Source organism: Rattus rattus, chromosome 4, assembly GCF_011064425.1.
Source record: "Rattus rattus isolate New Zealand chromosome 4, Rrattus_CSIRO_v1, whole genome shotgun sequence".
Taxonomy (NCBI): domain Eukaryota; kingdom Metazoa; phylum Chordata; class Mammalia; order Rodentia; family Muridae; genus Rattus; species Rattus rattus.
In genome coordinates this window covers 115,885,852-115,908,854 of record NC_046157.1, presented here as the reverse complement: position 1 = coordinate 115,908,854, position 23,003 = coordinate 115,885,852, and the positions used below count along the sequence as shown (strand labels likewise).

General features: G+C 47.2%; 1 protein-coding gene across 1 annotated transcript in view; it reads left to right on the top strand.

Moving 5' to 3' along the window:
- The first annotated feature begins 4,332 nt into the window (after positions 1–4,332).
- Creg2 (cellular repressor of E1A stimulated genes 2) overlaps positions 4,333–23,003 on the top strand; it is a 40,903-nt gene continuing 22,232 nt past the window's right edge. The window contains exons 1-2 of the mRNA XM_032900988.1: positions 4,333–4,851; positions 7,384–7,553. Of these exons, the coding sequence (XP_032756879.1) occupies positions 4,417–4,851; positions 7,384–7,553 (605 nt within the window). The 5' untranslated portion in view covers positions 4,333–4,416. The remainder of the gene's footprint in view (positions 4,852–7,383; positions 7,554–23,003) is intronic.

Sequence of the window (23,003 nt, the reverse complement as noted above, 5' to 3'; positions counted from 1 at the left end):
CATCTACTAGGACGGCCATTACTTAAAAGCAAGCACAAGCAAAACCAGAAAGTAACCAGTGCTGGAGATAATATGAAGAAATTAAGTTGTAAGAGCCAGGGGACCAAGAAGTCCACTGTGAGATTGTGTCCGGGAGCAACAGGGAAGCTTCACCCATGACACCACGGCAATACAGCTGTCTAGACAGGACCTGAGGGAGCACACCAGCTACCCTGGATATGCTAACATGGAAGGGGAAATCCCAGGGGCCCCACCTGTAGACCAAGAGTTGCAGTCACCTAAAGATGCCTGAAAGAGAGAGAATTAGTTTTCCTCAGGGGTCAGCCCCATGATTGATTAGGCAATACCAACTGGCAGCCCTGAAACCATAGACACGCAGCAGCACTAAACGGACTGAGCAGGTTGCATTTCTACATGTACGTATGTATAGATTGTAATGATAAAAATCAAAGAAAATAATTTTTTAAAATGGGGCTATGAGTTTGAGAGGGAGTGACAGGAAGATGGGGAGAGCTTGGAGGGGACTTGGGAAGGAGTGGAGGAAGAAAGGAAAGGAGCTAAATGATGTATATATTTTTATTAATTATTTAATATAAAAAGGGGGGAAAGAAACTAGAACAGTTAGGAATATGTAGAATGACCCTGTCTCAGGCTGGAGAGACGGCTCAGTGGTTAAGAGCACTGACTGCTCTTCCAGAGGTCCCGAGTTCAAATCCCAGCAACCACATGGTGGCTCACAACCATCCGTAATGAGATCTGATGCCCTCTTCTGGTGTGTCTGAAGACAGCTACAGTGTACTCATATACACTAAATAAATAATTTAAAAATTTTTAAAAACCAAAAGAAGAGAAAGACCCTGTCTCAAAAAAGAAAACAAAAACAAAGACAAAAAACCCTTAGAACAAAACCACCATAAGACCCATTAATCCCACTTCTGAGTATTTATCTGAGAGAATGAATAACACCCTGTAGGCATATATTTCCCACAACCTACTTTAATAAGTGTTCAACCTTCTCTCTAGCCCACCACCCACCAGAGGTAGTGGAAAAGAAAGGTTATTAGAATACAGGGGAAGTGGACCTGTTTAGAAATAGTTCTTTGGGGCGATTCCAATCTTCGTTGTTCTCAGTCCAATCCACTAGCAAACACCAAACACGAACCAGCAGCTGCAGCCCAGTCCACTTGGCAGACACCACACACGAATCAGCAAGGGGAGTTCAATCCAGGAGAAACCTCGAGGCTCGCCAATCAGCCTGAGTCTGCGAAGGTGGCAAGAAGCCTCAGGCACCTCAGGAGAGATTCTTTGGCCAGTTTCTCTCTACTGAAGCCACCCCAGATGGAGCTCAGCGGCACAATGTAAGGCGAACCAATATGCATGTATCGTCAGTGAAGACCAGCAAGGCAGAGCAAAGCCAACCAATACTGGAGCTCCCACTGTCTGTGGGGGTCATATTTACATTCTTTCTAAGAGTCATGCATCCTTCCATGTGTTTACTGTAGCAAAACATCCTTTCGCCTGTGTCTGCTCCAGGAAAACACTCTCCCATATGTTTGTTTTAGCAAAATGTCTTTCACCTATCTGCCCCAGCAAAACATCATTATAACCTAACTGAGTCCCCAAGGAAACCAGAATTTTCACTGTAACACCCCCATCACATATCTACACCCTTGAAATGATGGCAGCTTAGCTCATAATAGCCACCAAATGGAAACAGCCGAAATGTTCACTGATAGACGGACGGACAAAGAAATCAGCATGCAGATAAAAGTGGAATATTAGCCTTAAAAAGAGAGAAGACTGTCAGGTGCCACAACATGGGTGAACCTTGAAAGAATTATGCTGAGGGAAATTAGCCAGTCCCTGGCAGCACTGAATTTGTCATGAAGCATGAAGATGGTCGAATTCGTCAAAACGGAAGGCAGAGTGGTGCCTGCAAGAGGCTGGGCTAAGGAAACAGGAAGTTGACTTTCCGAGGATGCAGAATTCCAGGCAAGATGCCAAGGTTCTACAGATACATGTGCAGCAAGGCGCACTGTATTCAGCTGAACTTACACGCAGCTAAGGGGAGAGCTTAATGCTGTGTCTCTCACCATGGCGGGGTGGCACACCAACATTCTTAAACAGAGAACAGCCTGTTGCAGCGGTGTGACCTTCATGGTCAATCTGACTGGATTTAGAACTGTCTGGAAGACGGGGAGGCACGGTTCTGTGTGCGTCTGAGGGAATAAACAGGAAGAGGTTAACACTGGACTACACTGGAGTTACCCTTTCTCTGCTTCCTGATGCACCACGACGTGAACCTCTCTGTGCCTTCCGCCCTTCCCCGACATGATGGACCAAAATCAGTAGGCTGAGTCTGGAGCCAAAATAAGCCTTTCCTCCTCCGATCGGTGTGTCAGGAAATTTGGCTGTAGTGAAGGGGCAGCTAATACAACTGGTCATCAAGACACATCAAATAAATCAATGGGTACCTATCGTTGACCGTCTACTAGATATGGGCAAGAGTCAACGATTTCTCTCAGTCTGACAATAATCTAAATAGATAAGACTGAAGAAAAGTAGGAACTGTCATACTCTGCTAGTGTAATTGCTGTCTAAGCCAGACTGACATCCCGTAACAATTATTTACACAAAATTAACTAGCAACGTTAAACACACTCATGCCCACATCTCGACCTCCAATGGGTCCACAGAAGCGGCCTGCAAATCTGGATGAATACACTGTCTCTGGCTTTGCAATTCAACATCTCAGCGACTCATAGGAATGCAAGAGATCTGAGGGATTCCTATAGAACTCTAAGATCGAGCTCATTCCATCAGTCACAGCCTAGGCAGAGGAGACACATGCCTCTGCTATGGCTGGCCAACTCAGGTATGAGGTAAGAGAAGGTGGATTGTTCCTGCCGTGAAAAAGACACATGGGAACTGAGCTCACCATCTGCAGGTCCTCTTCCTACACTGATAGATCAGTTCAATCCCTTTTCCTTTTCTGGGGTTGAAACAGACATCGTTTTCCCTCTGAGCAAAGGGAACAAGGAGAAGCACTCCCCTGACATGAGAGACGCCATGCTTGACATCCAAAATCTGGTAGGGGAGATGTAATGGTCCCCATTCTGCAGAGATGACAGAGACAGAAGTGTTGGGTGACATGCTGCTATCCCACAATCAGAACACTCAGAACGAGATAGAGCAAGATCTGGATTATTTTTAATCCGGAAGGTGTTGTTTTTTATGTTGGATCTTGAGGTGGTGTCTCACGTAGTCTAGGCTGGTCTCAAAGTTGCTTACCTAGCTAAGGCTGACCTTGAAGTCCTGATTCTCCTGCCTCCACCTCCCAAGTGCTGGGAGAACAGGTGTGTACCATCATACCTGGCTGCAGATCCTGGTGTTTCAGTGACTTCCCATCCTGCCTCTCACGACATTGGAACGCGTCTTCCCAGGAACGGGGAATGAGGGGGCCTCTGAGGTTGAGGAGAGAGCAGCAGCAGACACCAGCAGAAGCCTGGAGAATAAACAAGATGCCACCAGTGTTTCAAAGCAGACTGAGAGCAGGGTGGGAAAGGAAAGAGAGAAAGAGCAGCCAGGGGCGGCCAGGAAGAGAGAAGTCCCGAGCAGAAGAGAAAGATCGGCTGTATCCATACTGGCAGGGTGCTCTGGCCACCAGGCATCCAGGAAGAGCAGCCGGATGGGTCACAGGAGCTCTCACAGGAGGACACGATGTAGGAAAAACTCAAATCCTATTGCAAGTTAGTGCAGGACTCTTGAGTTTTAGGAATACAAGCTATAGGAAAGGTTCCGGGGTGGGACAAAGACTGGATGTCATAAGAACAGGTAAGAAATTATAATTACTTTGAAATTATTTTGATATCTATTAAACTTCTTCCCGGAACAAGATGTTTTTAAAATACGCTATGTCTATGTCGCCAGCCACAAGACACCACGGACTGGGTGAGTGATGTGGGTGTATTGTGGTGCACGGTTCTGGGGAGGTGATGGGGTGCAGGAACTGAGTCTGGTGATGCCCTCCTGAAGTTAAGCGGCTTGGTAGAGTCGCACAGCTGAAGAGCGGAGGAGTGCATTGAGCCTGAGTTGTGAACGCCCACCCTCTGGCTGCAAAACGCTTGCCATCCTGCAGAAAACCAAGACATTCCGTGGACACGCGTGGACTCTGCGCCCAGCAGCGGCGGTGGGCGCAGCCGAGGACTCTGGTCTTGCAGCAGACGTGGCTTCTCACCGGGGTGTGAGGCAATAAGGAGACCCCGGCCCGGGGCTGATCAAGACCCCATACACACGCCCGGGAATCCTACCGCGGGGAGAAGAGGTTCCGCCGCACGCTCCGCCGCAGGGGGGCGCCCCTGGCTGGCAGCTGCTTGGCTAGTGGTCCCCGCCACAGGGCGCGTCGCCTTCAAGAAGATGTCGCTGTCCGGCGGGGAGAGCCCTGCTTGGCCAGGGATTCGCCTGTCCTGGTTGCTATGCTGCAGCGCCCTGTTGTCCCCGGCCGCCGGCTACGTGATTGTGAGCTCCGTGTCCTGGGCTGTCACCAACGAGGTAGACGAGGAGCTGGACAGCGCGTCCACCGAGGAGGCGCTGCCCGCGCTGCTGGAGGACTCGAGCAGCATCTGGCAGCAGAGCTTCCCGGCCTCGGCGCACAAGGAGGACACGCACCTGCGGCCTCGGGGCTCCGCCCGCGCCAGGCCCGCACCGGCCGCGCGTGGCATGTTCTCCTACCGGCGGGAGAGCGGCTCATCCGAGGCATCCCCCGGCCCCAGGGTGCACGCCGGCACCGCCCGCTCCCTAGCCCACGCTAGCTCCTGGGGCTGTCTGGCCACAGTGTCCACCCACGAAAAGGTAAGCCAGAGGTCGGGAGGTGGGGGCGGTGCGCGTCTCCTTCCCAGGACGCAGGGCAACTCGGGTTTCACAGGTGCATGGACTGTAAATGCCCTGTGAATAACGGAACCGGAGTGTGCTTGGGTCGGTCCATCCGGCCAAGTGCATGTGAGTGGGGAGGAAGGCGACGCTGGGAAACAGCCTGGTGGTTAGTGACTGAATCCCTGTATTAAGATGGCCAAAGAGATGATCAGATAAACAGCGACAAGCTGGAAACCTGGAACGCAGACAGGATCGCCTTTGGAATCACAGATGAGGCGCATCCAGCTCCTGCAGGCTCCGACAGTCCTGCAGACAGACTCTGGCACCGCCTCCCACACCAAGTGGGTGTGGAAGTAGACATTAACACTTAAAAAAAATGTAACTCGGATTTTTTAGAAAGACGACTTAGGCAAAGGGTAACTGCTAGAGGAGCTGTTTCAGCTGCAATTCGTCTCTTTCGGTCCACAGAACTATATCCACATTTTAACCTGCTTGCATCCAGAATGGCATGGAGGGGTGCCGCATTCCATAAGAATAGCCCCCCCCGGAAAGCTTCTAGTCCTGTCTGGTAAACAGAGATGTGGTCCTAGCTCCTGTTTAATCTGTGCACGGAAGGGCTAACATCTTTATTATATATCACACCGCGTGGGAGTCGGGTTCTTGCCACAGCTCTGGGTCTCACTAACCCCAACTCAGTCAAAGCATCCTGCTTTCCCACCCATAAAATTCAGAAATTAGCTGGTAGGACCTTGAAAGTTCTTTTTTTTTTTTTTTTTTTTTTTTTTAAAAAAAAAAAAAATCATCTAGTGACAGCTTTATCCTAATAATGGCAACAATCTTGCCATTTTTATGTCAGAATCTAAGCCAGTTCTGTATTCCCGGGGTTCAAATAGTTCTTACATGCCTGACATATACCTTAATAGGGGACAGACTTTAAATATGAAGCTAGTCTTGGTTTACAACAAATCGTTTCAGACAATTAAAAAAAATGTACTGCCTGAAGCAAGGGAAGTGGCACAGCTGTGGGATGATTGAGAATCTGAGTTATTCAACCTCCAGAACCCGAGTTCTTTTCAGCGTTTGTTTGTCTTCTTGTTTAAAGTGCCAAACAGGGTGGCGTTAATTTGTAATCACAGGACTGAGATGGTTGAGACAGGTGGGATCTTTAGGGCTTGCCCTCAAGCTAGCCTAGCCTACTCTGGGAGTTCCAGGCCAGCAAGAGACTCTTTCTAAAAACACAACAGTCCTGGACCCTGAAGAAAGACACCAGGAGGCCAGGAGGTTGGCCTTGGACCTCCACAATTACACACTATGTGCGAGCACCACACACTCAGACACACACAAAACAAAGAAACCCGGTGGCCAGTCAGGCTTGGTGGCCTACAGTCCCAGCCCTAACACAGCTAAGGCAGGAGAATTTCGAGTTCAGAGCCAACTCCGGATACATATCCAGACCCTGCCCCACAGAAACAGGCACACAAGAAAAAGCAGCTACAGTCCTTGTGGTCCTTGCGTCAAAACTGTTTTGACCCCCAACAGCCCTCTCTCTTGTTAGCTTCCTTAGGCCTTCCCCTTCCAATGTTGGCTTGGAATCCAAGCAGTAAATTCGGAGAGCGTTTGCACGAGCTGCAATCGGTTCACGGTAGCCTGGAACTAGAATCTGGGGATGATGTAATATTACCGTTTTTGGAGAACGCCATAAGTTTTCACATCTCTAAATTACTAAAGCTCTTCCTTTCAGAACCTTGCCCGGTGCTTGGAACACAATGGCGGCTTCTCTAACTGGAAGGTTCTATGTAAGGGACAAAACAGAGGTGGCAGAGTTCGGGGGAAACTGAGACCCGAACACTGTTGCTTAATGTCACATGAGCATGGCATGGGGCCCTCCCTCATCCACTAGGTGGTCATGGGCAAAGATCAGTGTATCACGCCTCTGTGACATCCATTTCTGCGAGAATGGCATCTAAGGTATCAATGTCCCGTAACTTGTTCAGTTAAGGATCGTAATGGGACATACAACTGATAGATGAAGAAATGTTGCCCCAACCGAAGAAATTTAAAACATTCTTGTCGTCCCAATGGCCAAGCAGTTTGTTAAAAAATTAATTAAATTCTATCCCCTGAAGTGAGGAATGCAGTGGTTATTTAAGAAGAGATGGCCAGGAGGGGGTGGGGTGGGGACAGCACCAGCTTCTCCCCAGGATCCTCTTGTCCTCTTCCTTCAATAAAACGACTGCATTCACTGCGCAAAGTCAGGGTCCAGAATAACGCTTTAGCTTCTAGTCAGAATGCCCTTCCCTACATCCCCACCCCTACCCTGGAGAAACTCTGAAACCATCCCTGGTTTAAGTTGCTTAGATTGGGGCCACGGAGCCTAAATATCCTCCCTGTGCAGCACGCAAGCAAGGTCCAAGCAAGGTCTCGGGGAAACACCAGGTTTGTTCCCAGCTTGTTACTCATAGCTCTGGCACTGAAAAGCCTTTTTGTCTTTGTTACTGTTGTGTTTGTCAGATCCAAGGACTTCCCTTTGGGAGCTGCCTGGCCATCAGCGATGGCCCGATCCACAACAGCACAGGGGTCCCTTTCTTCTACATGACAGCCAAGGACCCTGCTGTGGCCGACCTGGTGAAGAACCCTGTAGCCTCCCTGATGCTGCCTGAGTCTGAAGGAGAGTTTTGCAGGTAGAGGAGGGAGGGTTTGTACTTATGGGTTTGGGGTAGAGGTGGAAGGTGGGTTGTACGGCTGTTGTCGTGGGCCCTTAGATGTAAATTGACATCCTTCTCCTTAGAGTTCTACTGCAGACCAATGTGATTTGAAGCAAGCCACCTCACATGTACTCATCTGTAAAATGGGAGGGTGGGTGGGGTTTTGACTTTCACCTGGGTGATCTATCCAGTGAGCCTGTTTAAATAGAAATGGTTGTCAATTGGACTCTGTGAGTGTCGCAGGGTTTTACTGCAGTGAAGAAATGCCATGACCAAGGCAAGTCTTATAAATGACAACGTTTAATTGAGGCTGACTTACAGGTTCAGAGGTTCAGTCCATTATCATCAAGGCAGGAGCTTGGCAGCATCCAGGCAGGCATGGTACATGCAGCTGAGAGATCTACATCTGCATCTGAAGGCTGCTAGCAGGAGACTGACTTCCAGGCAGCTAGGATAAGGGTCTTAAGCCCACATCCACAGTGACACACCTACTCTAACAGGGTCATACCCACTCCAACAAGGCCACACCTCCCAATAGTGCCAATCCCTGGACCAAGCATATACAAACCATCCCAGTGAGCTACACTTAACCTACCACACATCTCTGCTCAGCCTGGCCCGCCTTAGCTTCCGTGCACAGACCTCAGGTGGACCAAGCCTTCTAACAGAAAAGCTTATTTGATAATAAGAGTTTGACAGTGTACTTTGTTGAACGCTGAACTCAAAGGGAAAACACAGCAGCCTTTTCTGTACCCACGGCCTAGAAAAGTGGTGAATTCCATAGTGTGCAGTTTGCCAAACGAGTATCCCTTTGAAACCGGCATAGAGATGAAAACTTGGAAGCTGATTGTGCAGGTTGGTATCTACCCTACAGAGTGTTTACCCTACAGAGTGTTTACCGGCCTTGGATGTGAGTGCTTTCTGTCAGACAAAATGTTTTTGAGACTGGCTTTCGTGGAGCCCAGGCTGGCCTTGAACCTAACCTGTAGCCAAAGATGTACCACACTGGTTAATATAGCGCTAGGGAATTGAACCCAGGGCCTTATGGGTACTAGATAAGTACTCTATCATCTAAGCTATGTCCCCAACCCAAGGTGCCTCATATGACATCCAGGTAGGCACAGTGGTCTGGGGGCTGAAAGGAGACCCAGTAGTTTGTCTCCCTGGGATGTTCAGGCTGGAGCCTATTGACTTCAACCCATTTATAGCCCCTCTCTCCCCAAGGGATGCGTGTGATACAAGCCGGCATCCTTGAATGCAATTTCTTAAAAACTCCCTAGCAGAAAAGACTTCTGAAGACATTTTAAGCAAAGCTAGAGCATCCATTCATTCAGACTCCATCATCTAAATTCAAGATGCAAACCCCCAAATCACTCGCTGCCAGGGAGACACTGCACTGAGCTCCTGTGGTGTTCCTCTCCCCGCCCCCGAGGTTAACAATCATCACAGGGTGGCCCGGAGGGAAGGGTAGATTATGCCTGGGTATCAGTCATCTCATTTGCAGGAATGGAGGTGGTTGAGAGCAGGAACTGGCTTCCTCTCACCTCTGTGCCCTCCATGCCCAGCATAGAAAGCAATCAGCCATCCTGTTTGTTCTCATGGAGACCAGTTACAGCAATGCCGGGGTACCAAATGCAGCCTGGGAAAGGCCTTGCCATCCCCTCTCCCACCATTTATCCTCAGCAACAAGAGACTCAAACTGCAGGACTTCCGCTGTTCCCCACCAGGTTATGGCCAGGGAAACAGCATTCTTTTGTCACAGGACAGTCTCCCTGTTCTTAACAAGCTCGCTGCTGCTAGAGAGACATGCCCAGGAGAGTTTCCTAAATTCTGCACCCTAAAAGCAGTAATGCAGGAGCATGTTGCTCCCAGGACCTGGAGTCACCTGCTCTGGAAGACAAGTCACAGGGTTCTGTTCCAGGAGCAATGTGAGGCCACACTTGGTTGCACAAGATGTGACAACCAGCAGGCCTCAAGTGGACAGACAGGGACAGAAAATCTGAGCATTGAGGAAGCGATCTCCACAGAGGTTGGAAGAAGGCAGTGTCTCAGAGTGGCTATCTCCAGCTGTGTGTGTGTGTGTGTGTGTGTGTGTGTGTGTGTGTGTGTGTGGTCTATCTGTGTGTGTCTCTGTGTGTGTGTCTCTGTGTATGTGTGTATATGTGTCTGTGTCTATGCATATTTGTGTGTGTGTGTGTGTGTGTGTGTGGTCTGTCTGTCTGTGTCTCTGTGTGTGTATGTCTCTGTGTATGTATATATATGTATCTGTGTATGTTTGTGTGTCTCTGTGTATGTGTCTGTGTATATCTGTGTGTGCGTTAGTTTGCCTGTGTGTATCTGTGTGTTTGTGTATGTGTGTGTGAGTCTGCGTGTATGTGTGTCTCTATGTATGTGTGTATATGTGTCTGTGTGTGTATTTCTGTGTCTCTGGTGTGTCTTTGTGTATGTCTCTGTGGGTATGTGTGTTAGTTTGCATGTTTGTGTGTCTGTGTGTTCTGTGAGTCTGTGTATGTGTGCCTATGTTCTGTGTGTCTCTGTGTATGTGTATGTCTGTGTCTGTGTGTGAATGTGTAGGATTGTGTGTATTTGTGTGTGTCTGTGTGTGTCTGTGTATATCTGTGTGTGTGTTAGTTTGCATGTGTGTATATCTGTATGTTTGTGTATATTTGTGTGTGAGTCTGTGTGCATGTGTGTCTGTGTTCTGTGTGTTGATGTGTGTATGTGTCTCTCTGTGTATGTGTATGTCTGTGCATGTGTGTGTCTTTGTGTGTGTTTCTGTATGTATGGTGTGCATGTGCACAAACATATGAGTCCCATGCTGAGTAAGAAATAAGAACATCTGGCCAGAAGTGATGTCTCCCAAGGTCTGGAGCACACCTGCATCCCCTACTGATGTGCAGAAACAGCCACACTCACTGGCCCCTGTGTCTAGAATCCCCTACCAGAACTGTTCCCCAGAACTGACAGTCCCTAGCATTACTTAAACTTCTGAAGTGTTGAAACATGGTATAAATTAAATTTGCCTTAGCAAGGGTCAGACTTCCGAGCAGGTGTTCTGAAGTGAAGCTACACCTTCCTGTGGATGACGTAAGTCCAGACGTGAGGATCACCTAGAATGTTAGAGACACTGAGTCCAAGACTTGATAAGTCAAAGCCCAAATCAAAGGATAGGTACATGCCTGAGCCCCCAGATAATCAGGGAGCTCCTTGGGGCCACCTGACCAGAGAGAGGCATCTGGTAGAAGCTGTTTCCAGAATTGCATCCCAGACAAGAACCTTGTGGAGTTTAGAAAGACCAACGAGAGGACTCCTGCCTGTTCCCAGGACCTGGAGATATCACTGACAAGACCAGGGTTTGTTGTCAAGTGCTTCATGGCAATTCTGGGAACTGGGGGGGGATTCAGAAACCTCCAGTTGTGATGGTGAAGAAGGTGAGGGCACTGGCTGCTTGTGTTCAGAGAAACGGCCTCACCTTGTGCTGTGAAGAAGTGTCCTGTGGACTGAAACTTGTAGCCATGCTGTTTGCCCGTTTGGTGTGTGCTCTCTTCTCAGAGTCCCCTGCAGCTATGTGCAGTGGGAGAGTGTATACTTTTCAGGGAATACATCTTAGGGTCCCCACAGGCCTAGATGAGCCATTAGAAGAGGGACCACAGGCCAAGTTAGGAAGGGGAGAGAAGGTTGGTTTTGAAACCATCTCCCATGGCTCCTGAGGTATGCAGTTCTTCAGCTGCTGGCCTACCATGTCTTTATCGGGGTACACCCCCTGACTCCCACAGGCTTGCTACCAGCACAGCTTGGTGAGTTCTCTCTTCACCAATGGGACACAAGTCAGGAGAAGCAGGTCACCAGCAAACAACGCTGAGCATAGGAAGGAGGCATGTTTGGGACTATCACGAGAGCAAACTGAACAGGTCTCTGTACATTCAGAACTTTGTTCGATAAAGCTACATAGAAAATGCATGTGCTTATTAAGCAGAGGATGGCTAGAGGAACTGTTCAACTTCATGTGGCTGTCACAACATACCTGAGAGTTTTGTTTCAAACTTCTAGAGACCCACAGTACAGTGTTAGTGTGTGCTCATCTCTGTGAGGGCCACTGGCTTCATCACACCAGAGCAACTGGCAGGTGCAGGGGAAAGATTAAATGCTCTTTTGTAAAAGAAATGGTAAGTTCTAGCTAGCCCACATAAAAGACACACAATCCAGGTATTTTGTTTACAAGCCGTAAGCCTAGATTGGGCAGGTTTGGGAGATATTTTAATTTCTATCCCATTCCCTTGTTACTTGCTGTTTCTCCTGGCTACTCACTCATGGCCCATCTCCCAGGCTTCTTAATACCTTCATGTCAGTTCTCCCTCTTTTCTCTCTACCTGTGACCCAAGCCAGGTAACCGAAAACCCGCCTACCTCTATCCACTGCCCAATCACAGGCTTTAGACTTTTATTGACAAATTAACTCGGGGGCCAAGGTTACATAGCATCACTTGGTATATGTGAGATCTCCTCATCATCATCGTTGGGAGGGACCAGATCTTGGAGGCCAGTATTTAGCATTTGAATACATGGCATCCATCACCAGACCAACCCCAACACTCTTTTATCTTAAAGATTTATTTATTTACTATATATAAGTACACTGTAGCTGTCTTCAGACACACCAGAAGAGGGCATCAGATCCCATTACAGATGGTCGTGAGCCACCATGTGGTTGCTGGAATTTGAACTCAGGACATCTGGAAGAGCCATCTCTCCAGCCCTTCTTTTTTCTTTTAAATAAATAAAAAAAAAAAAAAAGCACTCCCTGTATAACCAGGCCACTGAGAGATTAGCATTGACCCTTTCCAACGGTGGTGCCCCTATGACCTAATGCCCTTGCACCAAATCCCACCTCTTAAAGATTCTGGTCTCTCAATACTGCTTCATTGGAACCAAGCACATGAACCTTTGGGGACCTGTTCAAGCCACACCCAAACTGGAGCAAACCATTAGACCCTCTCACATATCTAAGTTTTCCCTGAGGACATTCACTGCATTCAACCACAGCTGGTCTCCCCGGGGGTTCACTCCTCATCCTTAGTTACTGGCCTCTCAGATCCTGCCATCCCCTCTACTGAACTCTTCCATGAGGCAAATCGACAGAACCCTCCCGGGCCCTGAATGGCCAGGCATCCTCTCCTTCTCGGAACAGATCACGATGCCTGCTGCTTCGCTTTGCCAACTCTCTTAATATTTTATTTATACCCAGCTTTATCAAATTAAAAAGTCTGACCTGAAGGCTGGTTGTGATCAAAGCTCACAGAAGTACTTTGGCAAGTAGCTACTAAACACTTTCCACTTAGTGGCCCCCACCGCGTGTCACTCAGTATGATATTCCAGTCCATTAGCTGGCTGTGTATTAAAGGGTTCCATCCAGGGGCTGGGGAGATGGCTCAGCGGTGAGTAATGCTGACTGCTCTCACAGAAGACCTGAGTTTGGTTCCCATTCCCATGCTGGGCAGTTCACAGCCATCTGTAACCCCAATGCTTTCTTCCAGCCTCCATAAGTACCTGTGTACATATGGTGTGCACCCATACATATAAAAATCTTTGTGTAAAAGTTAAATCCAAGTGGAAATGGATGAAGGAGATTGAGGATCCAGGTTCCAGAGTCTCCGGAACTGTAACCATGAAGAGAACGTTGCTCCTGTAAATTGTTTAACTAAAGGAGGGAGAAGCTGGTATCTCGGGAGACAAAACACATAGCCCTTCCTTCCTGTGAGGCAGATTTTCAGTGGCCCAGAAGGAGTCTTGTTATTGTTAGATTTATTGTTTGAGTTACATGTGTGTATATGAGAGTATGTGCATGTATGTGTGTGCAGCTGCACATGCCTAACCATGTGAAGGCCAGGAGAGGGTGATAGATCCCTCAGAGGTAGCGTTCCAGGGGACTGTGGAACATCTGCTTGTTACCAGGGTGCTGGCGTCCAAACTTCAATCCTTATACCCATGCCCTGGCACTTAACTGCCGAGCTCTCTCTCCATCCTGGCTGAGAGCTTTGAGTGAGTTTGTAAAATGAACCTGTATTAAGCCGCCTCACCTGGTCAGATGTTTCGCTGATTGGTTGCTGTTGGGTTGCTGTTTCTCTATTGCTTAATGTCCTAGTGAAGTTACTAAGGTCAGCTGGCCAGGGCATCCTGATTTAAGTGCTTCACCTGCTCTTCAAACATGACATCCAGGGCTTGAGAGGTGATGGTTTGGTGGTTAAGAGTACAGCCTGCTCTTGCAGAGGACCCAGGATTGATTCTCAGCACCAACATGGCAGCTCACAAGTGTGTAACTTCAATTCCAAGGATTCAGATGCCCTCTACTGGCCATTTCAGGCACTGCATGCATACGGTACACATACATGCAGGCAAAAACATACATATAAAAAATAAATAAACCTACTTAAGGTGACATTCAATGCTAGATGAGTAGCACTAGATTGGTAATTTTGATGCATCCTTGTGGCCAAGAAAGTTGCTGCTGGGTTAGAATTACATATTCAGACTTCCCTTGGCTTGTAGGAGAATGTTGGGGAGGGGAGAGTTGAATCTGAGGGGTCTTTGAGTCTGTGGTTGAGTAGATTTTGCGGTAATGAATCCTGGGTGAGAACAGTCATCTCGGATGCCGTATATCATGCATCAGGACTGCCCTTCTGTGAGGGCTTCATCCACAGATTCAGTCAATTACAGAAAGAAGAATGTCTACACAGAGCAGAAACTGACATTTTCTAGCTTTTATCCCCTGAACAGTTCAGTACAGTGATTCTTTGCACAGTATTTATATCAAATAGGTGTTATAAGAAACCCAAGATGATTTAAAGTCTGTGGGGGAGCGTGGGATGATAAGCAAATATTACTACTAAAATACTTCTGTTTTAGTAAGCCAGAGAGATAACTTAGCAGACATGGTTGCCTGAAGCTAAGACTTAAGACCTAAGGTTGATCCCTGGGACTCATAGGGCATGGAGAACCGGCTCCCCCAAATTGTCCTCTTACATCCATACACGTGTGATAACATGCACATACACGTACATGTGCACACATACATAAATAAAATGGAATATAATGCTTTTACTTTATAGAGGGCATTAGGCACCTGCAGATTTTGGCATCCAAGGTGCATCCTGAACAAAATTCCTCAGGAGTCCAAGGGATAACTGCGAGTATATTCTACAAAGGTTGTAAATTATAAAGTGCAAGCTCCCAAAACTTGAGAGAAGAAGGCTGCCAATGTGGGATGATGTCACAGGTGAGGCAGGCACAAGATAGAAGGAGGCCTGTCATTGGACGAGAAGGAAGGATGGGCGGGAGAAAAGTTTGAGGGAAGGGGAGGAGACTGGAACGGAAAGGCGGAAGAAAGGAGGGACTGCAGAGAAGCCGCAGTGGAGAGAACATGGAAGCTGACGTTAAGATTTCACTCTGTCAAAAAAAGAAAAGAAAAAAAAAAGATTCCACTCTGTGTATTTACAGGTTGTTATGAATGTTCTTAAGGGATGAATGTGTATAGGGCTTTGAATGTGTAGGTGGGCAATTATATCTTATCAATAGGATCAAAGGCTATTGTGCTGTGTGTTCTTTCATGTGGCGATTTAAGTTGAAGAGAGTGTGTGGCGGCTGGGACACTGGGTTGCCACAGAACTAGGATGTGTGTTTCTGCCATGGTGGCAGCCTGCCTTGGGAACTGGATGGGTAGAGAGATTGTTGCCAGTCTCAGAGAGAGGCCTTTGGCAGTGTGATATGGGATGGAGCAGAGCCGGTGAGAGGCTTTGCTGACTGAGACTAAGATATCTAGCAGATACCTTGGGGTACTGCGGTGCCGGACCTAGAGCAGTGAAAAGACTGGATTATGTTTTATATTTTACAACCACAGTCAATGACTTGGAGGGCAGAGACAACAGAGACTTGTTGATGGCAGCCTTATCCCTCCCTTATCCCACCTTAGGAAGTATACGTGTGTATAGTCTGAAGGTGCTCTTATCATGAGTCTGACACTTCTGGAAGATGAAGAGGTGCATGAGTCTGAAATTATCTCTAGGGCTGCCAAGAAAGGCCTGGGAATAACTGTAATTTGGCCCACTCGGCAGCTCACGGCCATTGAAAAGTGAAACTGAAGTGAGAGTCTGGCAAACAGAAGAAATAGTGAATGAGTTCACATACAGGTGGAATCTAAGGGAGCTGAATGCGTGTAGACTGTGCTTCCCTAGAGCCAGGGAAGAGAGGAGTGGGGTGCAGGACAATGTGAGGACTCTCAGTCCTAAGAGGGTCTGGGGCCCAAATGCTCAGCACGGATCGGCACACATATAGTAAACTGATTGTGGTAGTCATCACGCGATGTAGACACACAGTGAGTGGTCGCACTGCATACCTCCAGTGCGTTCAGTCTGCATTCGATAATTAAATATTTGAAATTGAAGGGCTTCAGTCTCAGGAACAGCAAGGGAGGAGGGCTCTCCTCTTGTCAGCCATCCCGGCCCACACATACGTCTTAATTAATAATCATTAGTTTATTTCAAGCGCTTTATTTAACTAGTCTGTTTACATTCTGGCGCTGTGGTTTCTTCATTTAATTAATTAAATGAATTAGGGCTGGGAATCTATTTCCCAGCCCAGGTTAAGACGGTAAATTGAAAAAAAACTCCATCTTAAAGAGACTCTGGTAGCCAACAGTCCTTCCGGCATCACCCTTTTCTGTCAGCACATACATGCACATGTGCATGGGCAGGTGCCCAACCCCCTGGGGAAACTTATACTCAGGCACTAGACTTGGCTGTGTGAAAACCTAACTGGTGGTGACTGTCAATAACAGCATCTCAGAAGCAAAAATTCTGTTGTAGCTTCTCCCTTTCTGTAGTATGCAGACTTGAACTGTGACCTTCAGCACTGGGTCTCATTACTGAGCAGACTAACCAGCCCTGTGGACCAGGAAGGGCCTTTTATTGACTTATGTTCTCCTGGATGGTAATGGGTCAGTTTTCATTTCGATGACTGGGATATCCATGAAACCAAAAGAGTTAATGAATGCTCTTCTTGAAGTCAAAACACAGTGAAGGGAGATTGGACAAATGCTAGGAGAGCTTGACTTGATTATCATAAACAAGGTTTCTTCTCTTCCTGAAAAGGCTTTTGATTAAAAAAGGGTGGTGTCACAGATGTTACTAGGGCTCCGAGCCCCCTCAATCTTTCCTGGGCAGAAACAACTGAGTTAGTAGGTGCTGAATTTAATGATTCCCTTGTGAGATGTAAAGACAGGTGCTAGAAATAACAATAACCAATGCCCACTATGACCCCTTCATCATAACATGGTGTGTGTGTGCACATTCGTGCACACACATATATGTATGTATGTATGCACACTTGTATGTATGTGTATGCATACATGTGTGCAAATATGTGTGTGCATGTATGTGCACATATATGCATGTGTGAGCATTGTATATGTATATGCACCTATGTGTGTATATATATGTTTGTGTACTCATGTGTGTGCACACATGTATGTGTGTGCATACATGTATTGTGTGTATGTATGTGTATGTGTACAAGTGTGTATGTGTGTGCATGTATGTGCATGTGTGTACATGTGTCCTTGAGGGTGTGTGTATAGGTGTATGAGCATGTGTATATGTGTGTATACCCATGTGTATATGTGTGTGTGCTCATGTGTGCATGAGTGCATGCGTGTGCACCTGTATGTATGTATGCATATATTTGTGTGTATGTATGTGCATGTATGTGCGTGTGTGTGCATGTGTCCTTGAAGGTATGTGTGCATATGTATATGAGCATGTCTATATGTATGCACACCCATGTGTGTGTGTATATTATGTGTGCGCACACTTGTGTGTGCATGAGTGCTCATGTGCACCTGTATGTGTGTGTGGTATGTGTGAGCATGCATATATGTATGTGTGTGTGCACGCACAGATACATGTCACCTCCTCTTCTCCTTTGCCTGAACATTGCTGAGCATTCCTGGAGCTAAAGCCTTCTTAGTCACCTTTAAAAGACTCTGCAAAGAGAAAGCTGGATGAGTAGCTATCCAAGCTTCTCTTTTGCCTTCTGTCCATTTCTGTGTGTGTACCTCTTAGCAACCGCCAGCCACTTCCCTCTCTCTGTGAGGTTCAGACCCTGGAGTTCCCAGCTAGTTCTTAATTCACGATGTTCCAGTTCCTCTGTTGTTACACTACCCTTTCCACGTGTCAGCTCCTGGTTCACAAATGGTGTTGGAAAGGTCTCCATCTTAAACAGGAATGACTTAAATATGAAACAAGGTGGTAGCACCCATATATGGAGATACTTCACAGAGCACTTAACTTGTTAAGGTGAATGAAAATGTGTTATCAAAGGCCCCAAGCCCCCACACAATTATTTCTGTCTCTATGGACTTATGTATTTTGGCCATTTAACAAATAATCCATAATGTTTATTAATAATCCATCCCTTTTAGCGGCCAAATAGCTTCCCATTGTTCAACTGTACCATGTACACATCTCTGAGTGCTTTGGTGAACATCTGTCCCATGCTACAGAAACCAAGAATAATGTGGCTGAGGGTATTCATGTCCAGTTTCTGGGCAGACAAACACTTCCGGTCTCTTTGGTGTGTAGGTGGTGTGCAGAATTGCCAGATCACCTGCCAATTCCATGGTTAACTCTTTAAGAACCTGCCAAGCTTTCTTCCTGCGTGGCCACACCACACCGTACTCCCAGCAGCGATCTTTGAGGGCTCTGGTTCCTCCATACCCTGGCCCATCTGGTGATTGTCTGTCTTCTTTATTCAATCTGTCCAGTTGTAAGGGTGACATCGCACAGTGGTTTTCATGTGCAGTCCCTGGGGGGGTTGGTCATTTGTTCTCTTCTTGGGAGAGCTGGGTTATTTACAAGTTTATTGTTCGAGTCTAGGGTGTCTATCTATATTCTAGCTATGATCCTTCTCAGACAATTGTAAGAATATTCCTCTCCTCTGCTTATATCTAATTTTCTTTCCATCGGTCATTGACAGAAATACAAAATTGCTAAATATTCAATATTAACATCCTAATTGCACATACGCTTGGTCAATGTCAATGTCGTTCAGGTTTTTTGTTTGTTTGTTTGTTTTGTTTTGTTTTGTTGGTGCTAGGGTTAGACACAGTTTTCACTAAGTAAGCGCTCTGCTTCCACACCATATCCTTTACACTAATTTTCCCTCTTTTTTTGGGGGGGGGGAGCTGGAATTAAAATATCTCACATCAGCCTCCCAAGGAGACATTACAGATACACATGTGGGGCTTCGCTTCTCTAGGTTGGGTCTTTCCCATCAAAGTAGGAGATAACTAATATTCCTAAAATAATATTGGAGAATAAAGTACCTAGAGTGTAGGTAATAAAATGTCTGAGTAAGGAAACAGACTTTGGCTAGGGATATGCAAGGCTCCAGACTCATCCCCCAGTGCACACAGACACACACAAATACCCCCTACAAAAACAGAACGTTAATTAATCAGATTCAAAAGATTTCGTGAGGGAAAATTCTTACTCCTATAATATAAAAACAAGTAGGATAATAAAACTGAATTAAACCTTAACTGGATTTACAACATATTCAATTAAACACCTATTAGGCATATCATATTCAAAGCAACAAATTAAATATTATAATTGAAGCAAGATCTTTTTCCTTCGAATGATAGTTACTCTGCACTTACTGTGTGCTTGACCTGCATGGATAAGATTTAAAGACACTCACTGGCTGTTCCCTGAGTGCTTGTCACTGGTGAGTTGACTCAAGACAGCAAGTTCCAACACCAGCCCCTGTGTGCAGAAACCCCTAGGAGGTAAACCCATGCCTCTCCACAACAGGGCGGAGAAGCAGCCCTGGAACTCAGACACAGTGCCCCAAAGCATAGGACTTCGGAATGAGGCTGAGGTAAGCAGCCTCAGACCTAAGACTCAGGCTGGGTGTAATTCAGTGGCAGAGCGCTTGCTTGGAACACAGGAAGTCCTCAAAGAGACAGATGCATCCTCACTGGCAAAAAGAGACTAAAGCTGCCTTCTTTCCTTTAAGACAGCAGGCAATTTCCTTCCAACTCACACGCTCACACCTCTAAGCAGGGGGAAGCGTAGGACTTGTAGTTCAGTGAGCAATGCAGAGGATCATTATTAGAAGATGCCCATGTCACCCATGTTAGATTGGGGACAACTCCAGTCCACTACAATGCAAAGCCACCTGGGAACTCCGTTGGTCTAAGTACACCCTCAGTGGGAGCGGTTCTGGTTCTAAGAGAAGCTAAGGAGCTGTGGGTGGTGTGAGGTAGCCAGGACTCGTAGCCAGACCTGCCTGCCCAGGACAGGTTTGTCTGCGTGGGCAGGATGGGCAAGAATTAGAAGGTGGAACCCCATCAGAGTTCCCAGGCAGAGGGGAACCACTGATCAGTGACCGTGGGGATGAATCATCGATGTGTCCCTGAAAGTGAGCATAGGGTTCCCCGGCTTTACTCCAACTGCTGGGTTAGAACTTTTGTAGGAACAGGATGGAGACCAGCTCTGACACCATCGGTGTTGCTTCTGGATCATCTTGTTGGACCACAGCATAAACGGAGCTGGGGCCAGTTGTTACTTTGTCCACTCACAGACACCCGTGTCTGCTCCAAGCAGTCTCTGAAGGCTCTCGAAGGAGCAGCCAGGGAATCCTTGATGCAGTTATTCGAAAGAATGACTGAAGTAGGCAGAGGGCTTCTGATTTGTAACTGATTGATCTGAGTGCTAAATCTGCCAATATCTGCCTCGCTTTAAGCATCTCCATTTGTCTGGGTCTCAATTTCCTTTCCCCTAAAAGAGGAATCACTGGCTGCGAGGCTGCTGTGGATATGAGCCGGCTCAGTGTGCGGCCCCTTGCTCAGTGCTAACAAACGGTAGTGGTTGTCACCAACAGCTGTTCCTTCTCTGCAGGATGGAGGATGACAGAAGCAAGGAGAAATGAGCTCGCAGAGCCCCGTTTGCATAATTTCTAAGCATCACACAGGATGTACGTGATGTATGAGGTTCTCTTTAGCCGCTCGACATAAAAAGTGGAGTGGTCCTTACAAAAGGCTCACGACAGAGGTGCTGTGGGTTTTGTACAAATGAGGACGCTGAGGTACCACAAGCATGAGGAACTCGCCCAGGGATCCACATAGCTAACGGTCATGAGGCTGAGGTTCAGTCCCAGATGGCCTGACTTTTCTGTCTACCTGTCACCGCTCTGCAGAATTTTCATATAGTGCATCTTGGTTTCTTTTCTAGTTGCTATGATAAAATACCCTGTCAAAAGCAGCTGGAGAGAGGAGGCTTTGTTTGTCTCATGATTCCAGGTTGTGTTCTGTCGTCGCTTTGGGAGGCCAAGTCATAGGAACTCAGAGATGCGGCAGGACGTCCGCACTCAAGGGCAGCGGATTAGCGCATGCGTGCCAGTGCTTGGCTCCGCCTCTTTTTCTTTCATTCCAAGGGCTGGCCCCTCTAGTGCTGTTGCCTACATTAAGGATGTGTATTGTCATCTCAGTTAACCCAACTAAGAAAATCCTCCAAAGGCGAGCTCATCTTCCAGGTAATTCTAAGTCTAACAAGTCAACAATTAACACAATCGCAAACTGTAGCCTGGAAACCCGGGTGGGGTGTAATCTACCTGCTTTTCAAAGCCAACAGGCTTAGCCTCAACAATGTGCCGTAGTCTGAGTCGGGTTGTTTGAATATTATTTTCATCCCATGACTTGCGCTGAAGTAATTCACGAGGCTTACTGTAAATATGCCCATGGAGACGCACTGGCAGGCTAGCCTAACGTTAACCCAGAGATGGTTGGTGCTCTCATCTACAACTCTCCCTGCTCTATCCTCCCACCCCCAACAAATCCCTACGTGTGCTGATGGCTTCTAAACTTTTATTCCAAGCAAATACATCTCATCTGAACTCCAGCCCCAGACGCATCTGTTATCTGGACACCTCAAGGACACCTTAGACTCAGTCTCCACTTAGATCCCCAGAGTCACCTTCTGCCCGTGTGTTCTGAGACCCCCACGTAATGCCCTAAGCTGCTGCCTCTTATATCGGGCAGCAGGATAGCCATTCTCACCTGTAAACTGCTCATGGCTTCTCTGCACCAGGTCCCCAGGGACACTCATCCTTTGTACATGTTCCAGATCAGTCTCCCTGGATCCCCACTGGCCCCCCTTTTAACCCTTTCTGCATCCTAAAGTCTAAGGATAGCTTCCAAATGGCCATCTCATCATTCTTCCATCCGGCTCAAACTCTCTGAGTGTACTCTCATTCAGGATAAATTTAAGACTCCTGGGCTGGAGAGATGACTCAGCCGTCAAGAATACACACACTGGTATTGCTCTTCCAGAGGACGAGAGTTCAGTTCCCAGCACCCACATCAGGTGACTGGGGAAGCAGATGCCTCTGATCTCCAAGGGCACCTGTGCTCAGTTGCACATAACCACACACAAATATATACACGTACACAAAATTTAAAATAATAAAAATAAACCCTTTAAAGATATAAAACTCTTTAACATGCTCATCAAGGCCTAGGTGATCTGCTCCACTGCATGTGTAGTCTGACATCGCTCTCCTTTCTGACTTTTCTTGGTCTCAGTGGCAATATCTTACCCTTTCAGTTGCTGCAACAAAGACCATAGACAGAGTAACTTATATAACACAGCATACATCTACTACGGACCAGTAGCTTATATACAGGCATTTACCATTGTGTTGATAAGATAAAGAGAAGGGGGGTTATGTTCTATGGAGGTTCGGTGAGGTATGGGGAAAGGGGGTGCCTCAGCAGGCCCATGCTAAGTCATCCTTTCCCCCTGAGGGACCAGCCAAAAGTATAGAATTGTTTATTCAGGGCATGAGGAGGAGGGGACTTAAAAGAGTTGTAGAGGTAGAGAGAGAGAGAGAGAGAGAGAGAGAGAGAGAGAGAGAGAAGAGAGAGAGAGTAGAGAAGTAGAAGAGTAGAGGCCAGCCATGAGCCCGTGGAGAGAAGGGGGGAGGGGAATGGGGATAGAAGGGACAAAGGGGGAAGAGGGTAAGAGCAAGAGAGCATGAAGGAGGCAAGCAGCCCCTTTTATAGTATCAGGCATACGTGGCAACAGCCAGGTAACTGTGTGGGTGGAGCTTAGACAGAACGCTAACAACCATAGACTGAATTATCTTGTAAATAACAGGTCTGTTTCTCTCAGCTCTGGAGTCTAAGAAGCCCAAGGCCCAGGCATATTCAGTAGCTTCCCAGATCACAGATGGTAGCTTCTCTCTGTGTCCATGAGAATTGTTGGAGGTCTCTGTCATGGCAGGAGACACTTCTGTCTTATTGCCTTCCTGTTCCCACTTCATCTAATTGGAACGAATTTCCCAGGATTCAACTGCCCTTGACACCCCCCCCCAG